General features: G+C 39.1%; 1 protein-coding gene across 2 annotated transcripts in view; it reads left to right on the plus strand.

Moving 5' to 3' along the window:
* The first annotated feature begins 1,251 nt into the window (after nt 1-1,251).
* LOC149313448 (ammonium transporter Rh type A-like) overlaps nt 1,252-22,121 on the plus strand; it is a 50,729-nt gene continuing 29,859 nt past the window's right edge. For both annotated transcript variants that reach the window (XR_016280827.1, XM_089519127.1), the window contains exons 1-4: nt 1,252-1,453; nt 8,770-8,953; nt 13,167-13,317; nt 16,343-16,490. Coding sequence is in view for 1 of the 2 variants with exons in the window: in XM_089519127.1 (XP_089375253.1) it covers nt 1,291-1,453; nt 8,770-8,953; nt 13,167-13,317; nt 16,343-16,490 (646 nt within the window). In the remaining variant the exon portion in view is untranslated. The remainder of the gene's footprint in view (nt 1,454-8,769; nt 8,954-13,166; nt 13,318-16,342; nt 16,491-22,121) is intronic.

A 22,121-nucleotide genomic window follows, 5' to 3' on the forward strand; every position in this document is an offset into this window, starting at 1 on the left:
GTCCAACCCCCTGCCATGCAGGAAATCCAGATCCAAGCATCCCCGACAGATGGCCATCCAGCCTCCACCTCTTAACCTACTTTTCTCCAGGCTAAACATACTCAGCTCCCTAAGGCGTTCCTCATAGGGCTTGGTTTCTAGACCCTTCACCATTTTAGTTGCCCTCCTTTGGACACGGTCCAGTTTCTCAATGTCCTTTTTGAATTGTGGTGCCCAGAACTGGACACAATATTCCAGGTGGGGCCTTACCAGAGCAGAATATAGTGGCACTATTACTTCCCTTGATCTAGACACTATACTTCTATTGATGCAGCCTAAAAATCGCATTGGCCTTGTTAGCTGCCGCATCGCACTGTTGACTCATGTTCAACTTGTGGTCTACTTGGACTCCTACATCCCTTTCACATGTTGTCTCCTTAAGCCAGGTGTCCCCCATCCTATACCTGTGCATTTCATTTTTTCACCCTAAGTGCAGTACCTTACATTTCTCCCTGTTGAAGTTCATTTTGTTAGCTGTAGCCCAGCTTTCAAGTCTATTCAGGTCATTTTGAATTTTGATCCTGTCCTCTGGAGTATTAGCTATTCCTCCTAATTTGGTGTCATCTGCAAATTTGATAAGCATTCCCCCAATTTTTTCCTCCAAGTCATTGATAAAGATGACCTGATTAAACTATGTTATTTCTAACTAATTACTCCCATACTCTGGGTATAATTTCATGCTGAAAAGAAAAATGACATGTCCACATTCGCCCAGTGCAGCGTTTGGGTTTAAAATATTGATGTACTACCTCTTAAATAAAGTTTAAGAGTTTTAAATTTTGTCTTATCCCTAGAGGAAAAAACATTATGAAGATAACATGCAGCCTCACTACTATAGAGCTTTTAAAGCTCAGGACCATACAGCATACATACAACACAGTTCCACTGAGCTGTTGACTTTATCCATGTTAATAGCATTTTTTATAAGTTATAAACAAGATGCAAAGGAAAATAACTAGAATTATAAATGTGTTGTATAACAATATAAGGATGAGTCATTTTATTGTTTTACCGTATACTGACGTTATATATCCAGTAGACTATTACTCCCCTGGAAAAATTTGAAAGCCAAGACATGAATTTTAAACAAACGATAGATTGACAGTTTTGTACAGGAACGTTTGGTAAAATTGAGTCCCGCCCTCATTGGGCTTGACACTCAGACAAGGATGGGGTTTTGCCATGTCATTATGATGCAACGTAGCTGGAGACAAACAACTCATTATCATTCTGCTTCAGACAACTGCAGAAATGGCCACCACAAATTCTTCTTTCTCCACCAATATTCGGATTAAATTCCCCGTACTTGCTATTTTTTTGGAAGTGGTCATTATAATTTTATTTGGAATATTTGTAAAATATGACACAAGTGATCATGGAAGCAAGCTCCTGGGTGAATTCTGGTTATACCCACGTAAGTGTTGGTTAATGGACTATACTATAGCATTTTGGTAGAGTTAGCTGTTCTTTGAATTGTGGTAGCACTGTACACAACTGTACAGTTATTCATCGGCTAAACACGGGACATTTGTGGTCATTTCTTCTGATATGTATTTTTACACATCATAAACTGCCAGCATATCAACTGCTTTCAAAGTGCTGAAGGTTCTTTCTAACTGAAATACACAGTTTCTAAACAGCAGGCATAGTACAAAATAAGACCTTGGGAATGATGAGCTCTTTGTGATCATGCTGCTCTTCTCAAAGAAGCCACTTGAAATTTTGTTTTTAGTTATATTGCTCCCTGTTTTTATAAGGTCTGCTGACTTTCTGTACTGAACTAGTCTGCCTTCATGGGAGAATTCATTTACTTATTTTGAACTCCCATCTTATCTTCCATCTTACTCATGGACAGGGCTGATTTTTCAACAGCAATTATGTCTAGCATTTTGTAATTTGCTTTCATTAATGAGGACAAGTTTTTTATTTTGAAATTGTAAGGTGATCAGTTATTATTTATACTCATGGTAAAAGAACCTTTCTCTAGCAGGCATGTTTCTGGATATATTATGGTAATTCACTAGCCATTCTAATGTTAAATAGGTAAACATAAAATAAATGTATTGTTTATTCAGCATTTAAGCATGGTGTAGCATTTACTCAGCGGAATAAATTTGATGTAAAGTGGCTGTTTCACAGAGCTTCGGCCATAATCACTGAATTAATCTTTATTTTTCAGGTTCACAAGACATGGGTGGGTTACAGACCGCCAAAAAATACGTATGGAATACGTATTAGGGTTAGGAAGGGGCGGTGCTTCCACACACCCCTAACCCTAGTACATATTCCATACGTACAACATGGCGGCGCCCCTTCCACATGGGGGCCGCCATGTTTACGTATCGGACGCATAGCGTCCAGATGTGTCGCGGCGCCTATGATGTCGCGAATGCGCCAGCAGCGCCTCGCGATGTCACAGAGCCGCCGCAAGAAGGAGCTCCATTTTGGAGCTCCTTTTTTTGCTCCGCGTGGGAGCCGCGCGGTGTGGCTGCTGCGGCTCCCGCACGGAGCAAACCTTAGTTTGCTTCAGCAGACTACATTTGGCTGCTCCTTTGGGATATACTTTGATCCATTTTAAAAATTTCTATTTCTCAGGGCATTGCTATTCTCAATGTGAGCGTTAGATCCATCCTGTCTGATATAACATGAATACAATTACAGACAGTGGATCTCATTCTATTTTCAATGAACTAGAGCAAGAACATTAAACCAAGATGCTGCAGCATAAACAAACATTTTACATTGAGCCTATCTTTGTTGGCACAGAAATTCTGAACAAATGAAATTACCATATTTATTTGGATTTGTGACCTAATAAGGAATTTTAGAAATTACATCATAACAATTCAAACTTTCCATCTATTTAACCTAAGATTGTATGTTCCATCTATCTAACCCAATATTGTATCTTTCCAGAATTTCTTTCCAGGACTTGTGTTAACTCTTTTTTAAAAATTAGAGATAGGCATGTGCTCTTCTATTTATAGTTCCACCTTCATCTGATTCTGTCCAGATCCTAGCTTCTTTCCAGCAAAGCAGATATACATATCTCCAGTCTTCATGATTTTTCTTATTCTATCACCATCTTTGTCCACGAATATGATAAAGGTGAGGTCTTCCCATCTCTGTCTTGATGGGCCAGGTAGGTGCTTTTAACCCCAGACAATTTATTCATTTACTGCTTGGGCAAATCTGTTATCTGTTTGATATAGCCACTCTATTTCACCTTTTGATTTTAGATATATTTAATGACACCTGTTCTGTTCTGTCTGTGCTCTGACAATAGCATTATGAACACAATGATGTAGGCTCTCTATACATCCTTCTTTCCATGGTCTTCTGGGTGATCGAGAGCACATTTTCTTCCTTTAGATCAATGTTCCAGTATTTTGCCCTATATATAAGGACTAGAAAGATGTTATTATTTTGTATCATAAAATCATAGAACCTTATAGTTGGAAGGCACCAATAAGGGCTATCTACCTGCCAAGCAGGAATACACAACTAAAGCACTAATGACAGATGCTCATCCAACCTATATTTAAAAACTTCCAAGGAAGGAGAGTCCACAGCCCTCTGAGGCAGGCCATTTCACTGTTGAAAAGCTCTTATAGTAAATAAGTTCTTCTTAGTATTTAGGTGTATTTTTTCTTCTTTTTTGTAATTTAAATTGATTGGTTTGTGTTCTGTTATTTGGAGCAGCACAAAATGCTGCATCCTGACTCCACCCACAGGCCGGTCTTTATGGCCGGTCTGTATAGCACCTATACTCATGTTGATGCAATCCAGAATTGCATGTTGCTCTTTGGCCTATCCACCAAGAATTCGCAAAGATTATGGCCAGTGGCTCTGAGATTACTTCCGCAAGTTCATTTAAGAGCTCACCAAGCCCAGTAGACCTGAATTCATTTAGATTCAATTCAAAACTAGGCATTCCTTTACTGCTTTTTTACCTGTTCTAGGCTGTAGTTTTCTTACTGCATGAGTTATTCTATTTTCACCAGATATTGCACTGTTTTCCTTTTGAGAGAAGACTGAAGCAAGAAGGTAGTAATAGTTCAGGCCTCACTAACCTCTTAGCATTTCACCATCATCTCTACGCAATGGCTCTACGATTTCTATGTTCTTCTTCATGGTCTCTGTGACTCACACACTGCATCTGCAGTTCTGCCGTTCTGTGCCTGCACAGTGAATCTTCAGAACCTTCTAGACTAGATCTACAAGCTTTTTGGTGATAGCTTCTCCCACTCTCCATTTTGTCCTTGCATTCTTGCTGCATTCCCTCAGTTCATTTTTGTTCACCACATGAATAGCATCGAAGGAACCTTGCTGCAGCTAGTTTAACTTTTGTTACAATTTCAGTTTTGACTACATTTCCCCCCCCATAATTGTTCTGTATTCCACTGATATGGACTGTTTTATGGATTCTTCTTCTGGAAAATCTAAGTATTTTAGTCTCCAGCGTGTCATTTAATTGAACATGAGTTTGCCTTCCCTACTGATGACAGAGTATTTTCTGAACAGATGCTCAAAGTGGCCAATATTTTGGAGCTCCAAGTCAAACAACAAGAGTTGGAACTTATGGACCCAGTATACCATCAGATTCAAGCAAGAGTTCAAACTCAGGTCTCTATTTCACTTCTCCCTTCACTTTTGAAGATTTTGAGGAGATTATAGGCCACGTCTTCAACTATTCTATCCACAATCTTTATCAGGTGACAACTACTAATTAGGAATGGCTGATAGAATATCCCAGACTTAATTCTGTGGTTGTCGAGACCTCACATTCAGTACTGTCATAGAAGTCATCCTCAACACCAAGTGATACAGAAGGTAGACAATTAGACCTAATACCAAAAAAGTTTTATTCTTCATTTGCACTCATCTTGAGAATAGCCAATAATACCACTTGTATGGATTTGTTGTTAACTGCCCTCAAGTTGATCTCAACCCATGGCCACCATGTGAATGAGACATCTTCCACTGCTCTGCCTTCTCATGATGTTATGAAGTATGACAGCTTCAGTTTTGTTTTGTCATTTTGGCTTTCAGGGAGGTTTCTGACTTGATCTGTTCTAAGGACTTTTTCACATGGGAACCTATGTACTTCCATCCCAAAAATGGTTAAAGTGCTGGCATCCCAGAAAAGCAAGCCCATTTGCTAATCGTTATCACAGACAAGAGCACAATAAGGGATTAAAGGCACATTACTTAGGCTCCAATGTGAATCTGGGTATCAAACAGAGGAGCACAAAGCCCCATTGCTAGTTTAGAAATACCTTTTCTGTGCATGCCCCAAACTGTCAGTTCCACAAGTGCATACAGACCCACATGCTCCATGGAGGGAAGAGAAACAGGGCGGGGGGGAAAAAATCTTTGCCCCAGAAGCCCCAGAAGCTGTGTCAGTGGAAGGCAGGATGAGGCTTCCCTTTACAAACTACACACACACACACACACACAAGAGAAAGAGGAGGTGGGTGGGTCCATAAATCTGTCTGATTCCACAGAGGGCTGAAACTCCCAGATGCCTTCCTTTTCCAGGACATGTCCTCCATTTTGCCCTCCTGTCCAGGAGCAATGCCAAAACGTCCTCTCTTCTCCCAGCAGCTGTGCCCTTAATTAGAGGCTGCAGGAGGAAGGAGAAAGCAGCTGGGCAAGGGAAATGTGTGTGTATCCTTTAAGAAAAAGGCTCTCTCCCTCTCCCTGGCACAGCAAGGGACCCTGGGAAATCTGGGAACAGGAGGCATCTGGAGGCTTGGTTTTCAGACGGCTGACATTATGTGAAGAGAGTGAATTCACAAGCAAAATGGAAATGTAAATACCGTAGTTTTGCGAATTTGCTTATTTCCTGATTCACCTCACATTCTGTCTGGGGTCTGTCCTGATTGCATGCAGCATCATGTGAAAAGCAGCTGCGAACTTGTCCCTAATGCCCTGGATGACTTTGCATTGGCACCAATATAACCTTCCAATTTTCCTCATGTGAAAAAGTGCTAGGACCCATTTGTCTGACTTCTTGGCTGTCCATGGGATCTTGCACTCTTCTCCAGCACCACATCTCGAATGAATTGATTTTTTCCTATCTTCTTTCTTATCTGTCCAGCTCTCACATCCATACATGGTAATACAATGGCTTGTATGATTCTAACTTTTGTGCTCAGTTGTATATCTTTGCATTTTAGAATCTTTTCTAGTTATTTCATAGCTGCTCTTCCCATTCTTAATCTTCTTCTGATTTCCTGACTGCAGTCCCTGTTCTTATCAATGCTTGATCCCAGGTATGAGAACTCTTTTACCATCTCTATTTCTTCATTGTCTAGTTTGTGTAAATTCTCTGTAGTCATTATTTTTGTTTTCTTTATGTTCAGCAGTAAGCCAGCCTTTACACTTTCCTTCTTGATCTCCCATAGTCGTTTCAGGGAGGTTTTCTGCTAATATTATTCTTTTATGCCCAAGCCTGCTTTTTTCACCATACATTTTACATATAAATTGAACAGTCAGGGTGATAAGGTGTTCTGTTCTGATTGTAGCCTCTTGTTCTGAATACAGATTCCTCATCAGGACTATCAAATGTGTTGACACTTCAATGTTTATAAGGGCATTCCATAACCTTTCATGATCTATGCAATTGAATATTGATTTTCTTTTGGAATTCCCTGATACTTTCCCTTAGTCATTGTATGTTTACAATGTAGTCCCTAGTGCCTCATCTTTTCCTTAACCCTGTTTGGATCTCTGGGATTTTTCTCTCTATGTATCGTTGGAGTCTATGGTATTTTGACCATAATTTTTCTTGCATGGGAGATTAGTTCTGTGATCCTATAGTTGCTGAAGGCTTTTGTATCTCCTTTTTTTTGTGGCTGGGGATGTGTATTGATCATTTTCAATCTGTTGGCCGTTGTTTTCTTTTCCATATCTCTTGACATATGTTAGTTAGCACTATAGTTGACTCTGCCAAGAAGGATGTGGACAAGCTGGAGTGTGTCCAGAGGAGGGTGACTAAAATGGTGATGGGTCTGGAAGCTATGCCCTATGATGAGCAGCTTAGGGAGCTGGGTATGTTTAGCCTGGAGAAGAGAAGGTTAAGAGGTGATATGATAGCCCTATTTAAATATTTGAAGGGATATCATTTTGAGGATGAAGCAAGCTTGTTTTGTGCCACTCCAGAGAACAGGATATGGAGCAATGGATTCAAGATTCTGCCTAAACATTAGGAAGAGTTTCCTGATGTTAAGAGCTGTTCGACTGTGGAACATGCTACCTCAGAGAGTGATGGAGTCTCCTTCTTTGGAGATTTTTAATCAGAGGCTGGATGGCCATCTATCTCATTAAGGGAAAGCTTGGAATTGATTGTGCAGCTCCAAACTTGCAATGTGGTTCTTGATAGTTCTGCTTCTGGGTATAACATTATTTTAAGTATCAGCCTTCTTTGTTTGAGAATTATCCCCCTCCCTATAGTACCCCTAATTTTGGTCTTCAGGAGAGTATGTTCAAGTCTTTTCAAAAAAGTTTCTTCCTCCCTGATAAATTGAAGTGTGAGTACATGGCTTCAAGCTACTGTACCTTCTCTTCCTACAGAGAAACCAGCCTCCACTTGCTGCAAGGTATAGTATGACATATCCTTTGGCAAGAAAACAAACATGGCACAGATATTGTAGATCAATGCCACAGCTCCATCACCATCCGTATTTGCCATCCTATATTTGTAGCCCATTTGTAGAGGTCCAGATACCGAGACAGCAGCAGCTATATAGAAGCTAGCAGCTGGTAGCTCACCCCCAACCAAATCAGTGACTCATCAGAAGCCCTAGCCCCTTAGATCATGTGCTCAGAGACAGCACATAGACCAAAAAAGACCCACACAAGCCTCAAAACACCACAGCCAAGCCATCGACATAGACCCCCCCCCCAAAGTCGTGAGACCTTGCGTGTGTTTTTCACATGGAAATTGTTTCACATTTTATGCTTTTATGAATTTTTCAGTTCACATTTTAAAATATCTGCACTTTATTCCTCTGAAATATGGAAATGAATAGCCTTGACTTTTTTGTTTCAAGTAGAATGTGACAGGGAAGAGCTTCTGCTGCAACAGTAGAACAAAACATAGTGCCAGGCAGATAGTGTCATTTAAAAAAAATACAAACTCCAGACATATTTTTTTAAACCTTTCAACAATTTTTTAAATATGGGCAGTGGTTTCTCTCCAGAAATGTTCTGTTTTGTTTTCTCTGTGTGAGAATAATTGTTCAAGAGGGACATGCAACAAAATGTTCCGGTGTACTGTGTTCATGAGAAGGGTTCTAGACATCTAAGCTAGTTAGACCGACTCTTTCCCAAAATTCTCCAGTACATTTTCCTCTTTACATGTGGACACACAGAACCAGACACCACGCCATACCTTGCTTTTACATATATATATTTTTCATTCAGCAGATGAATGAAGTAGGGTATGTGTGTATATGTTGATGTTTCTGCAAACTTTGGGCCTGCTAATACATCCATTTTTGTGTCTATGTTGCCATTTTTCTACATAAATGATTGTATTTATTTTTACTATAAAGGAAACAGAGAAAACTTGGCACTTCTTGTTATCAGAAATCACTGACCATATCTTTAGATGACAAAGTCCAGGAGGGGCATTGGGTTCTTCATGGTAAGTAATTGGAAATAAGAGGCAGTCGTAACTTGTTGATACTTCCAGTCATAGCCCTTATTTTCCCTTTTTTCCAGTATTTCAAGATGTTCACGTGATGATATTCATTGGATTTGGTTTCTTGATGACTTTTCTAAAGAAGTATGGCTTCAGCAGCATTGGTACCAACCTGCTTATTGCTGCCTTGGGTCTCCAGTGGGGCATCCTACTACAGGGATTTTGGCATATGAGATTCAGTGAAATCCATATTGGCATTAAAAGGTAAAAAAAGACAAGTATCAGTCACTTCAAAAGCATACAATCAGTCACTAGCAACCTCATCCATTAGAATGCATAAAACACACTGTGGCTTCTTAGAGGAAGGATATTTAGGCACAATTGCCTATATCCAGATTTCCTGGAGTGTATCCACATTGCAAAATTAAAGCAGTTTGACACCACCTTAGCTGCCATGACTCTGTCTTATAGAATGCTGGGATTTGTAGTTTGGTGAGGCACCAGAGCTCTCTGACATACTAGGCTGACAGAGGCTGACAGTTCTCTGACAGGCTGGACCAAACTACAAATCCCAGGATTCTGTAGTCATGAGATTTAAAGTGTTAAACAGCTTCAGTTCAGCAGTTTAGACACACTCCTGGATAATATTATTTTACACTGAGGCCTTTTGGTCCTGTCTTTAGAAACCAAGCATATTTCAGCTATAGCACCCTAAGTATGAAGTACACTTCCTGAAGAAGCACCCTGGCTACAAACTCAGTGAACATGATTTTGCCATCATCTCTATGGTAAACTTGGATGTGTTGCAGGGGGGTGGGTGGGGACTACATATGGGGATGTCACCCAGTGGGATGGTACATCTTGACGGGGGGGGTGACACTGCCCAGGGGAAAGATAGGAACTGCTGCCACCACAATTACAAAGATGGGGGAGAAGTGGGAGCCTCTCCTCGCTGCCACCTTCACTGGCCCTGGAGGTGGAGTTTCCCTCTCCTGTTTGTCCCTGTTCCTACTATGGTACTCAAGCAGGGTATAAAAGCCTTTGGTATCTCTAGGGCTGATGGTCTTGCAGAGATGGTAGCAGGGGCAGATGGCTTGGAGCAGGTGGTGTGCTGGGTGATGGGGTCCTCCCAAGGCTTCAGCTGGAGCATGGCTTGTTAGCTGGCCATGCTGCTAGCCCTGAGCTTGGCCCTGCTGCTGTTGGTGTGTTCACTCCCACTGGGTCTTTCCAAGGACCCTCCCCCCGGCATCCTGCTGGTGCATACCCACCTATGCTAGCTTCCTGTGCTGCCCCTTTACCAAGACTTTTTCTCCCTGATTTTCTCTGCCTCATCTTTTGTGTTTGCTCCTGCTCTCACCTTAGAGCTCTGTTTATTGATTTCAGTAAGGTTCCGCATGACATTCTTGCAAACAAGCTTGTAAAATGTGGGCTAGACAAGGCAACTGTTACATGGATTTGTAATTGGTTGACTGGCCAAACCCAGAGGGTGCTCAACAATGGCTCCTTTTCATCCTGGAGAGAAGTGACCAGTGGAGTCCCACAAGGCTCTGTCCTGGGCCCAGTGCTATTCAACATCAGGTCATTGATAAAGGTGTTGAATAACAGTGGGCCCAGGACAGAGCCCTGTGGGACCCCACTGGTCACTTCTCTCCAGGATGAAAAGGAGCCATTGTTGAGCACCCTTTGCGTTCGGCCAGTCAACCAGTTACAAATCCATGTAACAGTTACCCTGTCTAGTCCACATTTTACAAGCTTGTTTGCAAGAATGTCATGGGAAACCTTGTCAAAGGCCTTACTGAAATCAAGATATATTATATCCACAGCATTCCCTTCATCTACCATGATCCTAGTGGCCTTCTAACGTGTTGCTTAAATTTGCTTAAATTTACTCTTAATTTTTTTTTTTACTTGGGTTATTTGGGTGCTGTCTGATCCAGAACTGTATAATTCCCAGCTTTTTTAATTGGGTGAGGGGAAATACCATAACCTGTGATCTGCTGCTGCCTCTTTTTACTGACAGGCACCTAGTAAGGTGAAAAGAGCCTTGGCAGGAGACTTGCATGCATATATACCTTCAAGTCACACCTGTTAACTTTTGGCAACCTCATTAATTTCATAGAGTTTTCTTAGGCAAGGAAGACTCACCAGAGGCAGCCTACAATAGTCTTCCTCAGACTAAAGCACCTGGGTTTCCTTGGTATTCCTCAGCCCAGTAATAACCCAGTACTAATTTTTGAGGTCAGACTTTTAGGGGGATCTAGTGTCTTCTGGGTATTTAGGTGGATTTGGGGGAGGAATGCTAAATGCCCTAAAGGCTCCAGATCTTGTTTGATCTTGGAAGCTAAACAGTATCAGTCCTGGTTGGTACGTGTATGGGAGACCCCCCCCCCAAAAAAAAAAAACCTACCAGGCGTGGAGGCTCTATTTCAGAGGAAAAAACTGACAAAACTACCTCTGAGGGTTCCTTGTCTTAAAAAACCCTATAAAATTCAGGGGGTTGGACTGAATGGCCCTTGCGGTCTCTTCCAACTCTGTGATTCTATGAAAATTCATGGGGTCAACCCAAATGACAGGCAACGTGAAAACACATACACACAATTTGTACAGCATTGCATGAGAGCAAGAATCATGTAAATGTAAGTAATTTCACAGTGATTATCAACCGTGCATAGTTCTGAAAGGGCGTAGGGGAGAGTCCGCTGAAATCAGGAGCAAAGTTCACAAATAACCTGAACAAATTTGATGTCTATAGTGACAACATTCTGACAAGTATTTATTTTCTAATTGGATTCCTTCATTACCTCATTAGTTGTTTGACAATTTTGTCATTTCAGCTCTTTGCCAAATATTTTCCAAAAGTTTAAAATAACTTTTTAAAATTTGCCTATTTCCAGTTTTTTGCTAAATTAATCCTAGCTGCACACAAGAGATTAGAGAGAGAAAGAGAGAGAGAGAGAGAGAACAGTGGGCCCTTGTTATCCAGTGGGATTTGGTTCCAAGTCCTCCCGTGGGTACCAAAATCTGTGGATGTTCAATTAAATACAATGGACATATGATGCTTTGCTTTTTTTGGAATTTATATCTTTTGGAAATATTTTCAAAGCTGTGGATGTGTGAATACATGGATAAAAAAATCCATGGATATGGAGGGCCAACTGTATTTTAACTTTGGGGCTGGAGACACTGCTCCTTTTTGCCCTGGATCATTGCTGTGGCAACAGCATGCTACAGCAACAATCCGCTCCCTCTCGGGAGCAAAAAGAAGCTGCTGTAAGCAGCTTCCTGGAAGGGGCGCCATCATGGGAGCGCTTTTTGGGTGCTCTGATGCCAATGTGTCATTATGGCGTGCCCCGTGTAAACGAGTGTGTGCCATGATGGCACACGGGCAGCAAAAGTAGGGCTGGGTGCGTGTTACCACTCAGTACTATCTAGCCCTACTTTCAGGTCTAGGCTGGCACAAAGTGCTAGTCTGTTTAGAGCCATACTCTTCAATTCTTAAAATATCAACATCAGATTGCTGCCCAAGAAAAAATATATCTTCCATGGTAAACACCTTATATTCTTCCTGACTGTACATGCATTATTTTTGAGGTTATATTAACTCAACTCTGTTTCCATACATTATGTGAAACTGAAATTTTCAGATCTTGAGTTTTTTTCTGCTTTAAATTCAACAAGATTTGACTAGCTGTTTCTAATCAGATTTATTATGGTTTTCCACCATGATGTGTTCAAATCTTGCCTACATGACAAAAATAACGTTTTATATTATTTATCTTTTGTAAGATTGCATAAAACATCACTACTCCATTTTTACAGATTAAGCAAGCAAACATATGACCAATCTTTATTGTTTATTTATTTTGCATATTTCCTGCTCTTTCTTTAAAGAATTTTAGGATAAGACTAGACATTACAAGACATGGAGAACTGCTGCTCCTGCTTTTTCTCCCCTCCTTCCTTGTAAGAACTAATAAAAAACAGCAGCTGTCAACACTGAGAGGCAGGTGCAGGGTGATGTATCATATAATGATGTCTGATGTTGTTTGTCTTAGATGTTATATAGAAGAAGGAGTGGAGGACAAACACAGAAAAACTGAATGCAGTTATGTAATTCTTATAACATCTGACTTGACACTCAGTGTGTTTGGGCTAAACTAGTGCTTACACATTAGGCCACTTTTCTTTTGAGGAGAAAGTAACCATAAGGCCAAATAGGGCCTCTTTAGGTGCTTTGTTTTCAAAAGAAACATGGCCTCAAGCTTAAGCAGTTTTTAAAAAGTGTGACCAAGATTACATGCATGTTGTACTTTCATACAGTTTCTACGTAATGTGTCAACCAGACATCTTACATGGCCAGGAATGTTCAAATTTAACTGCAGAATATCATTATGTGCTTTCCTTTGCTTTGCAGGTTTATTCTTGACTTCATTATTAATCTGATTTCATTTTTATTCCTCTCCCCTCCTCTTTAAAGTATGATCAATGCAGACTTCAGCACAGCCACCGTCCTGATTTCATTTGGAGCTGTCCTGGGGAAAACAAGCCCAGTCCAGATGCTGATCATGGCCATTCTGGAAATCACCTTATTTGCATGCAATGAACATCTTGTTGTGAACATACTAGGGGTAAGAATTTTCTCTGATGACAAGAAACTTGTTTGCTTCTGTTTGTCCCTCACATACACTTGTTCCTTCCTCACCACTCTTGCCCTTATGGAACACTTTGATTTCCATGCTGGAAAGCTTTTTTTCTAGAATATTGTGTTACAATTTTAATTCTATAACTATAGTCAGGATATTTTTCTATAAGAGAGACTCACAGTTGGGAATGTAAAGGAAAAATCTTGTGGAAGATATCAACATAGTAAGGGCAGTCTTGTGATCATCCTAATGTTTCAACCTCCTGAAGCTGATTTGAGCTTTTGGTTTTAATGGAAGGGGAAACAGAATACTTTGGGCTTTTAGTAGTCTGTAATATTATATATACAGTGAGCAATTCCATCAAGGAATAAATATGTACCACTCACTTAGCTGGCTATGCTTTCTCACTATTGGCCATGAGAAATTAGTTGTTCTCAGGAATAGTACAAGTGCTTGCATTGGTGACAAAAACAAAACAAAAAAACAAAAAAACAAAACCCAGCTGCACATTAGAGTTTGGGAACATAAATTTTTAGACTGCAGCTCCCAGAATCCTTCAGTCAACATGTCCACTAACAGTGATGGCTGTGAGATTGCAGGAATGGTGGTTCAAAAAGGTAACATCCATTTGTATACTAGCAGGAAGAACCCTTTAAGAATCAGTCTTTGGGGCCATTCACTCTGCATTATAAACCGGTTTGCAAACCGGTTGAAAAGTGGGTAGTTCACACTGGTGCCGGGTTTTGCACACCCAAATAGGGGTGGACCTAGGGCAAATCCCCTCCTCTTTGCAGGTTTTCTGATTTTGAATTTCCCCCCATGTCTTTTGGGGGGGGGGAAATGTGAACTTGCGCTGATCCCATTCGGGACATCCTGAAGGGAGGGATTAATGGACAGAGGGTGGGAACATATCCATTTTATCCCACAAGTCTACCTTGAGTGCTCGTGCTTAGTTGCCAGCTCTGAGTGGGGTTTCATGGCAAGGGTTCCTCAGAGAGGCTTGCCCTCCCCATCCTCTGAGGCTGGCAGGAGGGAATCCCCCAAAGGAGAAGCTCTTATGGGGGTTTCATGACAAGGGGTCCTCCAAGAGGCTTGCCCTTCCCATCCTCTAAGGCTGGCAGTGGGGAAATCCCCTGAAGGAGAAGGCCTCATTGGGGCTTCATGGCAAGGGGTCCTCCAAGAGGCTTGCCCTCCCCATCCTCCAAGGATGGGGGGGGGGGGGTTCAGTGTGACCTAGATGCGTATCATTTGATTGACAGAACAAAAATAAAAACCCTGAAAATGTTAGAATGCGATCGATAAGGAGGTTTTATTGTTAATTCATACTTTGGTCAGTGTGAACTTGACAGGATTAAATTACACTGGAGAGATTTGATTGGGGTAAACGTAATGTGAACTTCTATTAGGGTTAGATTCAGTATTGCATCAATGAATCTCCCCAGATCTCCCCAGCAAAAAAAGGCAAATGTGAATGGGGCCAGTTGTATGCTGTGTCATTTTACTATTGTGATCCGCTTTGATTCCCTGTGAAAAAGTGGAATATAAATTATTATTATTATTATTATTATTATTATTATTATTATTATTCCTTGTCCAAATCTACTTTGGAATTAGAACCCTACTTTCTTCTTGCTCAGACAGCAAGCATAACTGTTTGTAGTGGCAAGTAACCCTTCCTAGAAGTAGAGATGATACAACAGTTTCCATGTGCCAAATCTCTACCACCTAAAGCTCCTACCTTCTGAATCATCATAGTTCCATCCATTCAAGCCTCTCATGTCAGAAATTATAACAAAACAGAGTCTCCATGTTCAGCAACAATGTGCCACTGCACATTAGGATAGAGACAAACAGCAGGAAAATGCTATTTTCATCTCTCTTTATATGCTTCCCAGAAGCAATTGACTTGCCTCTGTTGGAAATGGAATACTAGATTAGATGGAGCCAACAGGCTTCATACTCAGCAATTGTACACCCATGAATTCCAGATGGCAAGAATACATAAGAGAGGAAGGTTATTATTTTCATTCTCTGATAGTGAGCTTATAGAGGCATCTGCTGGCCACTTGTTGAAACAGAATGCAACCTCGATCGCTTTCTTTCAGGAATAGTACAAATCCACACATGTTGTTCTAATACAACAACCACCTTCAGAACTATCATTCCTTTGTAATGCTGCCGAAATAGCAATAAGGGTCAGGGTCAAGAATAAGAAAGTAGCTATCAACATGTTTATGTTGTACTTAAATGCCAAATGAAAATATGGATTTCAGTTGACTTAGCTGTGTATTTCGCTGTAAAATGAATATATTGTTACCATTCATAGATCAAAAGATGCACATCTTTCTGTCTTTTTGAAAATCCTGAACTCAGTTTATATAACAGGAATCACTTTCCAAACCTGAAATAGGGAATATTCCTTATGATAAGAGATATCTGCCAGTCCAGTGAGGGACAAGCTTTCTAATATAAGGAGTATCTCTTACAATAAAGGACACGTGGCAACCCTATTCCAATACTATGTACAGTATATGCTGAAAATATAATGTACCCTCTGGGTTGCCAGTCCCAAAAATTAATTCACCATAGTTTTATCTTTCTTCCAAAAATACCTTTTCTATTTCCTCCCTGTTTCTTGAAGCAAAAAAGGGGCACTTTTTTCTCAAATCCATCTCCTCTAATTTTTAACTGCAAAAGCACTAAGGAATCAGCTCTTGGAAGAGGGAAGGAGCAAGCCTTCATACACCTTTGTATACCTACATGGATGCAATGGCATGATACACAGAAACTTTTAAAAACATCTTTATGAGTCTCATGTAGAGTAATTTTTAATAATTGTTTTCTTTTTAAGATGGCAAGTATGGTTGTTGTCATTGGATTGATGTTGTTGTCATTGTTGCTATTGTTGTTGTTGGACAGTATGTCTTCTCTGGATAAGTCTTTCCTGGATAAGTCTTCCCTGGAGTGATTGGCTGAACAAGAACTCTTAAACTTATTCTGCATTTTTCAGGCTACTGATACTGGGGCATCCATGACTATTCATGCCTTTGGAGCCTACTTTGGTCTTGCTGCAGCTCGAGTCATATACCGCCCTGGTCTGAAAAATGGACATGAAAATGAAGGTTCTGCTTACCACTCAGACATATTTGCTATGATTGGTGAGTAAGAAGCTGAGGTTCTGTACTCAGATTTCTATTCTGTTTTTGCTTTCAATTCAATTTCTATGGTTCTGTTTGTGTGGAATAGCACCACACCAATTGAATTTTCATAAGCAAGGGAATACTGAGTGTGTTCTTGATTGTCAATATTTTGAATCAATTATTTATGGAGATACTTAGGACTGTACAAACTGTTAGTCAGTCAGGGACATCCCAGGTACAGAGATTTCAGGGCCCAGACCTTTGTGATATTATAAGTCCCTGGTGATGTCACTTTTGGTGATGTTGCAGGGATCAAGCCCAGGTAATGTCATTAAGCACTGTCAAGGAAGTCAGCAAAGTCCTTGACTTTGCTGAACCACTGGTGAATTTAGCATCCAGTGATGAGCTCCCTCATGTTGAGGGGGATCTTGATGGGGGTTCTAGTCATACTCAACTAGCAATGAATGAGGATGACTTTATTACTACAATTCCAGCACAACCCTTAGACCCAAATAAGCTATTGAAATGTGGACTAGACAATGTAGCTGTTAAGTGGATTTGATTGACCGGCCAAACCCAAAGGGTGCTCAGTAATGGCTCTTCTTCATCTTGGAGAGAAGTGACCAGTGGGGTGCCAAAGGGTTCTGTTGTGGGCCCAGTGCTATTCAACATGTTTATCAACAACCTGGATGAAAGAATAGGATTCTTCTTGAAATACTTGTTTTTTGACCAGTTCTCAAATATTTTTTTAATATTCTTTTCATTCCTAGTATTTATAAATTCATTGAGGTGGAAGGAGTAAAAGGGCCACTAGGTCCAACCCCTTGCTCAGTGCAGGAACTGCAACTAAAGCATCCCCAGCAGATACCTATCCAGCCTCTTTAACAAAGGAGACCCAACCACTTCTTTAAGCAATTGGTTCCACTGCCAAACCATTCTTAGCATCAAGAAGTTCCTTTAATTGTGCAATCAAAATCTATCTTACTGTAATGTAAAACCATTAGCCTTTGAGCTAGCCATTTTCCATTTTTATTAGCATATTCGAAGTTTCTTTGTTTAACTATTTTAAGATTCTTTCCAATTTCTCTAGTCAGTTCCATTTTTAATTGTTTTTGAAGTTTTCAATTGAATTTTTATCTTATTTGAAGTTGGAGCTAGCATTAATTCTTTTTCTTTTATTTGTATTTCTTCTTCGATTTTTTTATGTATTTCATTTCTTACCTTTTTTTGTAAGCACCCCATTGTATTATGAGACCCCAAGCAAAAGCTTTACTAGTATCCCATATTATGTTCTTTTTTGTTTCTGCTTTATTGTTGTCTTGAAAGAATCTTTTATTTTTTTTATTTTTTTAATTTTATTTTATTTTCACAAACATACATATTACATACATATAAACATAATACATACGTACAACAATACCAAAGAGGACAAACATCACACTGAATATCTAAACCTAAGATATAATCACTCTTTAATACTTCCATCACATCTTATGGAGCTTGGCTTCTTTAGCCTGTACAGATCCCATCGAACTAGGATATCCTATCTTTTCTTCGTACCTAACATCCTTATTACATCTAGTTCATTATACCAAGGATTATCCTTTTCATCTAAAAAGAAAAATACAGGGAATAATCTCTTATTATATTACCTTAACATTTGTCTTATTCCAGTATAATCAGTATTTTTCAGTATGTACATCTACTCAATCATTATAAGAAAAACAATATCAAAGCTATAGTTATCAAATGTCAACTAAGATATAGATCCACACACTCCCAGTTTTTATTCACCTTCTTTATATCATTCCCCTTGGTGATTTCTGTTAATATATCCATTTCCTTAGCCTCTCTCAGTTTAACCATCCATTCATCTGTTTGAGGTATCTCTTTCTGTTTCCAAACTTGGGCATACATAATTCGCGCCAATGTTACCATATACAAGATAATAGAGTACATCTTCTTCACCATTGGGTTATCTATTATACACACCATATTTAACAAAAAGATACGGGGATCCAATGGGATATTTATTCTTAGAATTTTTAACATTAAACTATGTATATTCAACCAGAACTTCTTTGCCATGTCACATTTCCACCAAAGGTGGAAAAAAGAGCCCTCTTCTTTCCCACATTTCCAACATAAACTGCTAGCAGTCTTATATAGTTTATTGATTTTTTGGGGTGTCATATACCATCTATAAAATAACTTGATGTAGTTCTCTTTGTAGTTTTGACAAATTGTAAACTTTTTTGTATCTCTCCAAGACCTTTCCCAGTGATCCAATATAATAGACTCCTGGAGATCTTGTGCCCATTTAATCATGTTGTGTTTAACGGTTTCGTTTTCCAAGTTCCTTCCCTTCAAAATTCTATAATATTGTGATAAATGTTTTTTCCCTTTGTCCAATAACACTTTATCTAAATCATTATTCTCTTTACTGAAACCTTTGGATTTCAAATCGTCTCTAAATCTATTAGCGATTTGAAAATATAGATACCAATCAACATCCCGACCACCAACAGCCATATCTTCTTTTTGTTTTAGGGAAATAACATCATCTGACCTCCATAAAATCAGATCCTTATATGTCAACCACGAATTCTTATAGTCCTTAGTTCTTCTAAAAAAGGCTTCTTGTGGAGATACCCATTGTGGTAGGTTAATGTAAAAGAGGGCTTTGATCTTGTTCCACACAAATAGAAGGGCGTTTCTCAAATAATGATGTTTGAAACCCTGGTGTTCCTTGATTTTATCATACCATAAGTATGCGTGAATTCCAAATCTTAAGTCTCCACATTCTAAGGTCATCAGTCTATCGTTATCTACTCTTACCCAGTTTTCGATCCAACACAAACAAGCAGCATAATAATACAGTTCAAAATTGGGTAACGCACATCCTCCTTTACAAACATCATCAGTTAACAACTTCCACCTTATTCTAGCCCTTTTCCCTTCCCAAAGAAACTTAGATAACTCTTTCTGCCAAATAAGAAAATGTTTTTGTTCTGCTATTACCGGCAAGTTCTGAAACAAATATAAAAACCTAGGAAGGATATTCATCTTTAATACCGCAATTCTCCCACAAAAGGAGAGATTTAGCTTTGACCAATTAGACAGATCTTTCTTAGTTTCTTTCCATAGGGAGGTATAGTTATTCTGAAACAAATCTATGTTCCTTGACGTTAGAAAGATTCCTAGATATTTTGCTTTCTTAACCACTTTATATCCAGAAATAGAACTTAATTCCAATTGCTCTCTTATATCCATATTTTTAGTTAACAGTTCAGACTTATCTTGATTTACTCTTAATCCTGAGAATTCTGAGAATATTTGCATAGTGGTGTTCAAAGCTGAGATGTTATATAATGGGTCTTCTACAAAACAAATAAGATCATCTGCAAATGCCCTTGCTTTAAAGACATGGTTTCTGATAGAAATTCCTTTAATATCAACATTAGACCTGATATTATTCATTAACACCTCAAATGCAGCAACAAATAGGAGAGGCGACAGAGGGCATCCTTGTCTTGTCCCACGTTTTATCTCAAAAAATTCTGTTCTTTCGTCATTGATTAACAATCGCGCCCTTTGTTCTTTGTATATCGCATTTATCCATGTTAACAAATTATTACCCAAATTCATTTGTTTCAAGAGTTCTTTGAGGAAACTCCATTTAATCTTGTCGAAGGCTTTCTCTTGATCAACCAATAACATAGCTATTTTTTTATCAGGGTTAGTCTCACAATGTTCGATTATATTCAGTACAACTCTCAAATTATCTTTTCCTTGGCGTTTGGGTAAAAACCCGCATTGGTCCTCATGTATATGGTTAGCTAAAACTTCCCTCATTCTGTCAGCCAGTATACTCGAGTAGATCTTGTAGTCAGTGTTGGTCAAAGAGATAGGTCTGTAGTTATTCATATCTTCTCTGTTATTCATTTTTTTAGGAATTAAAACAATCAGGGCTTCCTTCCACGTCTCGGGTATTCCATTGGTTAATATATCATTGATAGTGTCTTTCAAAGGCCCCACCAACACCTCCTCCATTTTCTTATAGTATATGGCTGAAAAGCCATCTGGCCCCAGTGCTTTATTGACTTTCAATTTCCTGATCGCTTTTATTACTTCTTCTTTAGTTACTTCGTGATTTATTTTCATATTTTCCTCATCGGATAGGAACAACGAGGTTTGGTTAGACAGGAAATTTTGTAGTCTTTCTTCCACATCAGGGCTTTCTTTGGTGTCATTGTATAAGTTCTGGTAAAAAAATTTAAATAGTTCTTTGATAGCTTTTTGTTCAGTATATTTAATGCCATTAGAAAAAATACTTGTAATCATCTTTCTTTCCCTCTGTTTCCTTAGTTGGGTAGCCAGTAGTTTCCCAGCCTTGTTTCCCTGCTCAAACGTTTTTTGTCTTATCAATATCATTTTTTTTCTTTATTTCTTCCACATCTAAGATCTTTAGTTCTTGTTTTAGAATTTGCACTTTGATTCTTAAATCCTTATCGCCTTTCTCTTTCCATTCTCTTTCACTCCGTTCCAATTCTTCTTGCAGCTTGATCCTTTTATATGATAGTTCTTTTCGCTTAATTGAGTTTAGTTTGATCAGGTTGCCTCTGATCACGGCTTTGCTGGCATCCCAAATACTTTTCTTTTTCACACCTTCTATCTCATTTTCCTTAAAGTAATATATTAACGCTTCTTTTACCTTGTCACACACTTCCTCGTCATTCAGCAATTCTTGTGGCAGTCTCCATTGAAAGTCTTTTTTGGGTTCATTAAGCTCCATATATATCAAGTTGTGATCTGAAAAGGTCGTTACACACGTATCCATTGATCTTATAAGCGGTAGTAGTTCCTTAGATGCCATAAACATATCAATTCTTGAAAAGGAATCATGCACTTCAGAAAAAAAAGTGTAGCTACTAGAATTGTCATATTTATATCGCCATACATCTTGAATGTCATGGTCATTGTATAACTGAAAGAAGGACTTCGGCAGTTTACCCTGGTTCTTTTTTATCTTCCTTAGTCCTTCACATTTTCTATCTAATTCTGGGGCGATAACAGCATTAAAGTCACCCATCAACAATATCAATAGTGATATTCCGATAATACTTTATGTAGGTCCTTAAAGAATTCCTCTCTGTTTTCATTAGGTGCATATATTCCTAATGCCAAAAGGGTAAGATTTGAGATCTTCACCTCTACCGCTACATAGGAACCGTTATTGTCCCTAAATATTTCTCTCGATGACCATTTCTTATCTATGTAGATCGCCACTCCCCTTTTCTTCTTATCCGTGGAGGAGCTATAACAAATTCCCAATTTTGGATTTCGTAATAATCTCTCTTCTTTGGATTTGATTTTAGTTTCCTGGATACAAATTACATCTCCTTTTAGCTTCTCCAAATAGTGGAAGACTATATTCCTTTTATATTTAGAGTTAATTCCTTTGACATTCAGTGAAATAACTTTAACCATTTTGTATCTGGTTCTCCACAGGAAAGTATTATTCTATGTATATATATATATATATGTAACTTTTAATACATATATATATACATATACAGTGATCCACCCCTTCCTCCCCTTGTTAAAACTTTATTAAATCAACACTATCCTTAAAGAAACAGAGTACAA

This window comes from Sceloporus occidentalis, unplaced genomic scaffold, assembly GCF_023333645.1.
Source record: "Sceloporus occidentalis isolate IW3139 unplaced genomic scaffold, rSceOcc1.0.p SCAF_4, whole genome shotgun sequence".
NCBI lineage: Eukaryota > Metazoa > Chordata > Lepidosauria > Squamata > Phrynosomatidae > Sceloporus > Sceloporus occidentalis.